This window comes from Tasmannia lanceolata, unplaced genomic scaffold, assembly GCF_043159265.1.
Source record: "Tasmannia lanceolata isolate RefF3 unplaced genomic scaffold, GAP_Taslan_0.1 ptg000025l, whole genome shotgun sequence".
Classification (NCBI taxonomy): domain Eukaryota; kingdom Viridiplantae; phylum Streptophyta; class Magnoliopsida; order Canellales; family Winteraceae; genus Tasmannia; species Tasmannia lanceolata.
The window spans coordinates 12,902,129-12,911,982 of NW_027518702.1; the positions used below are offsets into that span (position 1 = coordinate 12,902,129).

A 9,854-nucleotide genomic window follows, 5' to 3' on the forward strand; every position below is an offset into this window, starting at 1 on the left:
ATATATATATATATATATATATATATATATATATATATATATATATATATATATATACGCGCACACACACACACACAATTTGCTAGGGTCCATCGCAGAAAGGCATTTCAGAGCTAGTTGTTGCATGTGAGAGAAGCCACACAGGCTCACTTTTCAGCTGATTTTGTCTTATTCAATTAATTCATCTGAGGTGGCTCCTCTCACATGCAACAACCAGTCGTGATATGCTATTTATAGTGGCTTGCTCAGATAAGCTTATTTAGGGGGTGAAGTTTCTGAGGGATACCTCAGATAAGCTTATCTGAGCAAGCCACTATAAATGGCATATCACCCATGCTGTTTGACTCATCTAAACCATTCATTCCATAAAACCTAACATAGATAAGGTGCTCCTAAGAAATCATCTCCATAGGATCATCCTAATCATTCAATCTACATAGGCACAAAATGCACCCATTTTATAGTCGTCGATTTTAAACCTCCACAAATCAAGCATCAGCATGATCCTATAAAGATGACTTCCTACAATTACCCTATCTATGTTAACTTCTATAGAATCAATCTCTAATATAACCCAAACAACATAGCTACCTACCCTATTTATTTGAGCTTGCTCAGATAAGCTATCTCAGGTATCGCTCAGAAAACTTTATTACCCTAGCTTAAAATAACAATTGGGGCCATATTGTTTGAGTGATCCAAAGCATTCATTTGATGGGCCCTAACATAGATAGGGTGTGCCAAAAAAATCAGCTCGATAGGATCATCCTAACCCTATGAACCGTGGAGGCAAAAAATGGACAGATTTGTGTACGTTTATACACGTCCATTTTTTCCTCCACGGTTCATAGGGTTAGGATGATCCTATTGAGCTGATTTTTTGGGCACACCCTATCTATGTGAGGGGCCATCAAATGAATGTTGTGGATCACCCAAACAATGTGGCCCCAACTGTTATTTTAAGCTAGGGAGTAGATAAGTTATCTATTCCAGGGAGTACCTACTCTTCTCTCTCTCTCTCTCTCTCTCTCTCTCTCTCTCTCTCTCTATATATATATATATATATATATAGAGAGAGAGAGAGAGAGAGAGAAAGAGGGATGGATTTTACCCCTAAAAATATTGCCCCCCACTTCCTCGGGTTGTTCCGCCCACAAGAAGTAGCTCTTGCAGGTTGTTCCGGCCTTAGGAAGTAGCTCTTGCGGGTTACGGGGTTCCTCTTCAGAGCGATGAACTGCTGGCCTTGGTTGGAGTTCGATAGAGCTATGTTCTCATTCTGGCCGAGCTTCCTGAAAGCTTAGAAAGAGTCTGTATGGATCTGAGGCTATGATGGTCGACCTTGGTTCACCCAAGCTTGGGAGCTGAGGGGTCGGTGACGATTGGCTCTAGCTCAACGGAGTTGGAGACTTGGTGAAATTTTGAGGTGGGAAGCCGAACCTTAACATTTGGAAATTCTTACTCTCGAAGATGAAATGGTGCCCACCACCATTAACGACGGACATTACATTTGTAACGACGACATGATGGGCATGGTCCTTGAGGCCCAATAGAATGTCACCATGTGGAGGGGGGTCTCATCTTACAAAGCGACGAGACCGATCCCCCGTGCAGGCGAGCTCTTTCTATGTATGAGGGTTTTTTTCCATCATTTCCCTAAAAATTTCAGAGAGCTCCGACGTTCTTCTCTTACTCTCCGGTGACTAAAACGCCCCAAGTTTCACCCAAATGAAAAATGTCTAAGGGTTCTTTTTTCTTTTCTTTTTTTTTGAACAGGGAGGGGGGTATTTCTGTCACAAATTAAACAAAGTTCAAATTGTAAAGGTCTTTTACTAAGAAACCCAATGAGGGAAGGTTTCCTAGTCTAATTGAATTAGGGTTTTCTGTTCAATCCAAATTAGGACTCTAAATAGAGTCTATAAATACTAGTAGGCCAAAATCCTGCAGAATTTTCACTTTTAAGAGAATCGTGTGGAGAGTTTGGTGTTCTTGGGAAGAGAGAAAAATGTTTTTCCTAAAGAGGTATGTAAAAAGTTCAATTAATCTTCTTGTTTAGATCTTAAAAAACTCCCTAAATCTGTCACGCCCCGAACCCAGAATCTAGGGTCCGGCACACGTGACAGCCGCCGCACGCCCATAGGGTCGCCCCCACAAGCATGCAAGGCTCCTTTTTCGATCAACTATTCTCAACAATCAGAGTAACTAATAAATGCGGAAATTTTAGTCTCAATAGTTCAAATGAATTACAAATATAGATTAGGTCCATAAGTCTAAATCCAACAATAATTATTTCAAGACAATCACCTTAATAAAATATCAAAAGTTTCTAAATTGGAACAATGAAATAAAGAACAAATCTCCTAGGCTCCAATCCAAGTGCCCGATCTCAGCAAATCTACTGCCGCTCCTCTGTATCTGAAATTTGTTAAACCACATAATGAGCTAACAGCCCAGCCGGTTTTCCAAATCCAAGCCAGCTAATAGGAAAACAAAAACAAATTTGTGCGGAAAAGACGTAACATGCCATAAAATTTAGTCAATGCAGAAATTGATAAGAATTAAAAAGATCATTTCTACATAAGCTATATATAAAAAAAATATACATGTTTTTACTAAACAGTTCCAACCACTCGGTTATGCAATTTTTCACTTGGAAATCAATGACAAGAATATATATTTTCAAACATAACAGTCTTCTCTGTGGCCAATTTCCAACCTTATTGGCAAGTAGCGTAACCCAAGGCGAACACTCGTTCGCAGGACTCACAGGTCCAAAAGTGCGCAATGTCACAATATCAATAGCCAGAGGACTCCCTACTGGCCGCCCGAGATCAACCTTACGGGTAGATAAAATTTGACCGGTCTACGTGATCACGTCCAGTGTACTCACCCACTGGTAGGTTGGGCACTAGATTCCCACCAGAGATCAACCTTACTGGCGGAATCCATTCCATACCAAGACTGTATACAAATATAGAGAAAAGCAATTTAATGTCTGTAATTCCATGCTATAAATTTTGTAGATGTTTCAAGCCATAGGGGACTCCCCCCATTCCAATCTATGAAAACCATATCGTAAACAAAGTGCTGTTCAAATTGTTTGCTTCATGAATTCTAGTTTTCAAAATCATGTTCTTCATAAATCTTTTTATGTATATGAATGGAAACATTTTAAGACTAAAGGATATCATGCATAATGACATTCAACTATTTAGAATGACATGCTCAAAACAGTCAGTGAGAATCTTCTCCAAAATAAGTTCCAATTGAGAGTAGATATGCAAAAATTGTAATAGAAAGCTTTCAACTTAGCAAAAAGTAAATATTTGATAATACACTGACATAGGGTAGGATCACCTACCTCAAGCAAAATCTCCAAAAGTTCACTTGCAAGGTTAGGTCCACGAAGAAGATCTTCCTAAAGCTTAGATAATTATGGAGTAAAGTACGTGGCTGAAATCATATAAAATCTTAGAGTCACATAGGATTTCTTGGGTTGTGAATTACACCCAAGAATATTAGCTATAAAAACTGTTTGTAATAATTTCACTTACCCGAAATTTTGGTTATAAAAAATAAGGCACACAACTGTTAACATGCTTCCAAAACAAGCATAGTGGTTGATGGAGACAATTCCCAAAAACTGATTTGGAACTTGTGGCTGCTATATGGATGAATTTCAGCAGCATATGGATGAATTTCAGCAGCATATGGATCTTAGAACAAGTCCGGATGATGAAGGACAGCCGGATGATGAAGGACAGCAAGGGCTTCAAATGGATCAGAGAAGTGTTTTCTTGGACGAAGGAACTGCCGGATGAATTTCAGCAGCATATGGATGAATTTCAGCAGCATATGGATCTTAGCACAAGTCAAGATATGGCAAAGAATTCCATTATAAAGGCTAGGTTAGAAGGGAAAGTCATTAGGTTCTTGCTCCTCCAAACTCACGACCACTTATTTTCAATCTAGAGGTTTTTCTATAGTTACATACCATCTATAGAGGCACTCTTATTAGAAGGTATAACACAATGAGTAAGCCACCACTAAAAAAAATAGAATCTCATTAGCATAGGAAATAGCTAATTTCCAAACACTATGGTTGTCATACAACATTTCCAACAACAACAAGGTCCACCAATTAGTATAGAAAATAGCTAATTTCCAAACAATACATGTCCTAGCAATACTTTAGGGGTTATGAGGTTAGTGGAGGTTAGTGGCTTCATAAAATAATATGATGTGGGGTTCCACCAATTAGCATAGAAAATAGCTAATTTCCAAACAATACATGTCCTAGCAATACTTTAGGGGTTATGAGGTTAGTGGAGGTTAGTGGCTTCATAAAATAATATGATGTGGGGTTATGAGGTTAGTGGCTTCATAAAATAATATGATGTTCTAGCAATTATGAGGTTAGTGGCTTCAACGACACCCATTAGAAACAAATAACCATGATTTAAATTTGCTAAGGACAACCATATATGTAAAAAAAAATTATTACTTTGAACCTACTTGGAACCGGGTATTACATTATACCTCCCTTAAAAGAATTTCGTCCTCGAAATTAACATACCTGGCGCTTGAAAAAGTTGGGGGTACTTCTTCTGCATCTCCTCCTCAAGCTCCCAAGTTGCCTCTCGCTCAGAGTGATTTCTCCACTGTACCTTGACATAGGGAATGGTGCGTCTTCTAAGAACTTGGTCCTTTCGATCAACGATACGCACCGGGTGTTCCTCATATGACAAATCCTCTCTGAGTTGCAAAGGGGCCAATTCTACTACACGGTCCGGGTCCGGGACATACTTCCTCAGCATAGAGACATGGAAGACATTATGCACCCCAGCCAAACTGGGTGGTAGTGCAAGGCGATAGGCAACTGTCCCGACCCTTTTAAGAATTTCGTATGGTCCAACATACCTGGGATTCAACTTTCCTCTAATGCCAAATCTGACTACTCCTTTAGTGGGAGACACTCTCAAGAAAACACGATCTCCAACCTCAAATTCAAGCTCACGCCTCCTGACATCAGCGTAGCTCTTCTGCCTACTTTGTGCGGCTCGGAGACGCTCTCTGATCAATTGAACCTTTTCTTCTGCCTGATGCACTAGCTCCGGGCCCAAAATCTGCCTCTCACCAACCTCATCCCAATGGATGGGAGACCTGCACTTTCTACCATAGAGGGCCTCATAAGGGGCCATCTGAATGCTGGATTGGTAGCTATTGTTGTATGCGAACTCCACCAAAGGTAACTGCCGATCCCAAGAACCTCTAAAATCCAAGGCACATGCTCTCAGCATGTCTTCCAATATTTGGATCGTCCGCTCTGACTGGCCATCGGTTTGTGGATGATACGCTGTACTGAAGTTCAACCTAGTTCCCAAAGCCTTATGGAAACTCCTCCAGAACTGAGACACGAACCTCGGGTCTCTGTCAGACACAATCGATACTGGCACTCCATGTAGCCTGACAATCTCCTCTAAGTACCACTCTGCCATCTGATCCAATGTCGAACCCACTCTATAAGCCAAGAAGTGAGCCGACTTAGTCAACCTGTCGACTATAACCCAAATGGCATCATTTTTCTTCAATGTCTTTGGCAAACCGGTCACAAAATCCATAGTGATGTGCTCCCATTTCCACTCTGGAATAGGGAGGGGCTCTAACTTCCCGGCAGGTCTCTGATGCTCTATCTTGACCTGCTGGCAGATTATACAACGAGCCACAAACTCTGCAATCTCTCGCTTCATGTTATTCCACCAGAAAATTTCTCTGAGGTCCCTGTACATTTTGGTGCTTCCAGGGTGCACTGAATAACTAGAACTATGGGCCTCATCCATAATCTCCCTTTTGAGATCTGCATCAGCAGGCACACACAACCTAGTTCCGTACCTTAAGGATTCATCCTCATGGACTCTAAAATCTAATTGGGATCCTGCCTCAACTTCTGCCCTGATCTTATGGAGTCTCTCATCAGTACTCTGAGCAATCTTTATTCTCTCTAACAAAGTGGGCTGAACTCTCAGGTTCGCAATTTGCAGACCAGGCTCGTGCTGTCTTACCTCAATACTCAACCTCCTCAAGTCCTCTATGATCTGCCTTTGATTAGTTATCAAAGATGCCATCTTACCCTGGGCCTTTCTGCTCAAAGCATCTGCTACTACATTAGCCTTCCCTGGATGATAGCTGATGGTCAGGTCATAGTCCTGTAGCAATTCAAGCCATCTCCTCTGACGCATATTTAGCTCCTTTTGCGTGAACAAGTACTTTAGGCTTTTATGGTCAGTGAAGACCTCACATGGCTCCCCATAAAGGTAGTGTCTCCAAATTTTCAATGCAAACACCACTGCTGCTAACTCTAGATCATGCGTCGGATAGTTCTGCTCATATGGCTTCAACTGCCTAGAGGCATAGGCCACTACCTTTCCGTGTTGCATCAACACACAACCTAAACCACTCTTAGAGGCATCACTATATATGGTGAATCCACCACTCTCAGATGGTATAGTGAGGATTGGGGCCGACACTAACCTTCGCTTCAACTCTTGGAAGCTCTCCTCGCACTTATCAGACCATTCAAACTTGGTTCCCTTATGCGTTAGACGGGTCAGTGGTACGGCAATCCGTGAAAATCCCTCTACGAATTTCCTGTAATATCCCGCCAGACCTAAGAAACTGCGAATTTCGGCGACATTAGACGGCCTGCTCCAATCCACTATGGCCTCAATCTTTTGGGGGTCCACAGACACTCCATCCTTAGAAATCACATGCCCCAGAAAAGATACTCTATCAAGCCAAAACTCACACTTCTTGAATTTCGCATATAGCTGCTCTGCTCTCAATACTTGCAACACCTGCCTCAAGTGCTTTTCATGCTCTTCATGGCTCTTTGAGTAAATTAGGATGTCATCTATGAATACTACTACAAATCTGTCTAAGAATGGCTTGAACACCCTATTCATCAAATCCATAAATGCCGCGGGTGCGTTAGTCAAACCAAATGGCAACACTAAGAATTCGTAGTGTCCATATCTAGTCCTGAAAGCTGACTTGGGCACATCTTCTGGCTTGATCTTCAACTGATGGTAACCCGAACGAAGATCGATCTTAGAGAATACTTTAGACCCCTGTAACTGATCAAATAGATCCTCGATCCTCGGCAATGGATACTTATTCCTCACAGTTACCTTGTTTAGCTCTCTATAATCGATGCACAACCGCATACTCCCATCTTTCTTCTTCACAAATAGCACTGGTGCACCCCAAGGAGAAACACTAGGTCTGATCAACCCTTTATCAAGAAGTTCTTGCAACTGCCCACTCAACTCCTTAAGCTCTACTGGAGCCATTCGATAGGGAGCCTTAGAAATGGGACCCGTGCTAGGTACAAGATCAATGGAGAACTCGATCTCTCTATCTGGAGGCAACCCCGGCAAGTCTTCAGGGAATACATCAGGGAAGTCTCGTACAATTGTGATGTCCTCTAACCTGAGGGCCTCCTGACTGACTTCTGATATAGAGGCAAGAAATCCCTCACAACCCTTCCTTAACAATTTGCTAGCCTTGCAAGCCGAAATGATTTGGGTGGGCGCACCACCAGGACTACCAATAAAATTGAACCTTCGCTGTCCTGGCATCTGAAAAGTCACTAACTTACTGTGACAGTCTAGGCTGGCATGATTAGCAGCCAACCAATCCATCCCAAGAATAACATCAAAATCCTTCATCTCCAAGACTACCAAATCAGCAGGTAACTCCCTGTCACCGATCTTCACTGCACACGACTTACAAATCCTGTCGGTAATCAGGCTACCTCCTACAGGTGTGTCTACACATAACTCTACATCTAAAGGCTCATGAACTAATCCATGCTTCACAACAAACCGGGATGATATAAAAGAATGTGAGGCACCCGAATCAAATAATACATATGCATAGACCGAAGCTACTGGAAGGGTACCTGTCATAGGTTAACCCATTCCCACTATTAACTAAGCAAACATAGGTTAACCTATTCCCACTATTAACTAAGCAAACATCAAAATGCAATACATTGAAATTTTAGATAGACATTTATATGAATAAGAATATAAACAACTAACTAATGGCATACCTGTCACCACTGCATTAGAAGCCATAGCGTCCTGCTCGGTTAGTGCATAGACTCGGCTTGGGATCCTCTGTTTCTTATTCCATGCCAGATTCTCTCCTGTGGGCGGGACTCGCGCTGCTGGGGGTGCCCGATTCTCTTCTGTGGGCGGAACTCGCGTTGATGGGGGTGCTCCAGTTCGCGCTGCTGGGGGTGCTCCTGAAAACTGAAAATTTCTCTTCCGAGGACAATCTGCTACCTTGTGACCCAACTGGCCACACTCAAAACATGCCCCAGTGACCCATGGGCAATCCTTTTCTGCATGATGTTTCTTGCATTTGGCACACAAGCTAGACCTCTGACCAGCACTCTGATGCTGCGGGCGATGGTCGCCTGACCTCTGCTGTGATCCACCTCCCTGGCGGTAGGAATTAGGCCTCTTAGATGGCTCTCCTAAAATCTGGCCATCCTGCTGACCTCCTGCCCTGAATCTCTTCTTCTGGTGGTCCCTATGCTGTTGGGACCTGATGACTCCTTCCTCAACCTGTAAAGCCTTACTCAACACATCTGCATAGGTTTTCAGCTGGAAATCTTTTACTCGATGCCTGATAGGCTCCCTGAGTCCGTCTTGGAAACGGCGAGCAAGAAGTCCGTCGTCCTCCATGACCGATATGGGTGCAAACATTCCCAATCTCGTAAACTCTGCCTCATAATCTATGACAGATCTGTTCCCTTGCTTTAAATTGAAAAAATCATTTTCCTTCAGAATCCTCACACTATCAGGAAAATATTTGTCATAGAAAGCTGTAGAGAATTCATCCCATGTAATGATAGCGTTCCCCCTGACACGCTTCTCCATCTTCCACCAAGCATCTGCACTTCCTCTAAGCATGAATGTGGCAGCTACTACTTTGTCAGGCGCTGCCATCCCCAGAAATTCAAAGATTTTCTCGGTCTCTTGCAACCATTCATCAGCCACGAGAGGATCAGTGGTCCCTCCAAATGTATTGGCCATCCTCCGAAACTCGGTCATCCTACTCTGCTGACGAGGCTCGACCTGTGGCGGGTGATGCTGAGACTGCTGCTGCTGTTGGGTCACCACCCCAACCAAAGTCTCCATCATCCGCTCTAATCGGGGTAACCCTTGCTCTTCCTGATGAGTCCCTCCCTCTCCAGTAGGGATGATAGGGGTGGGAGGCTCCTCCTCTTGAGACTCCTCCTCCTGCGCCGGATTTGGCTGCACTGGAGCCGGTATAGGGTTTCTCTGAAGTCGGGTCGTGCTACGAGCAAGGTCAGTCATTCTCTTGGTACGAGCCATACCTATCCCAACAATAGCAAACACTAGTAAGGCTCTAGATTATAAAATACCTACATCTAATCGGAAGGTAAGTAGTAAAAACACAATTTGCCTTTGCCTAAGGTCCTACAGGTTCTTAAACCTATTGCTCTGATACCACTTTACTGTCACGCCCCGAACCCAGAATCTAGGGTCCGGCACACGTGACAGCCGCCGCACGCCCATAGGGTCGCCCCCACAAGCATGCAAGGCTCCTTTTTCGATCAACTATTCTCAACAATCAGAGTAACTAATAAATGCGGAAATTTTAGTCTCAATAGTTCAAATGAATTACAAATATAGATTAGGTCCATAAGTCTAAATCCAACAATAATTATTTCAAGACAATCACCTTAATAAAATATCAAAAGTTTCTAAATTGGAACAATGAAATAAAGAACAAATCTCCTAGGCTCCAATCCAAGTGCCCGA

At 42.8% G+C, this 9,854-nt stretch overlaps 1 protein-coding gene across 1 annotated transcript; it reads right to left on the bottom strand.

Moving 5' to 3' along the window:
- Positions 1-2,075: 2,075 nt before the first annotated feature.
- On the bottom strand, positions 2,076-8,957 carry LOC143858297 (uncharacterized). Its single transcript, XM_077368947.1, has 2 exons — positions 8,111-8,957; positions 2,076-2,412 (listed from the first exon to the last, which is right to left on the bottom strand). The coding sequence occupies exons 1-2, from the start codon at positions 8,943-8,945 to the stop codon at positions 2,393-2,395; spliced, it is 855 nt and encodes a 284-aa protein (XP_077225062.1). The 5' UTR covers positions 8,946-8,957; the 3' UTR covers positions 2,076-2,392.
- Between the last annotated feature and the right edge of the window lie 897 nt (positions 8,958-9,854).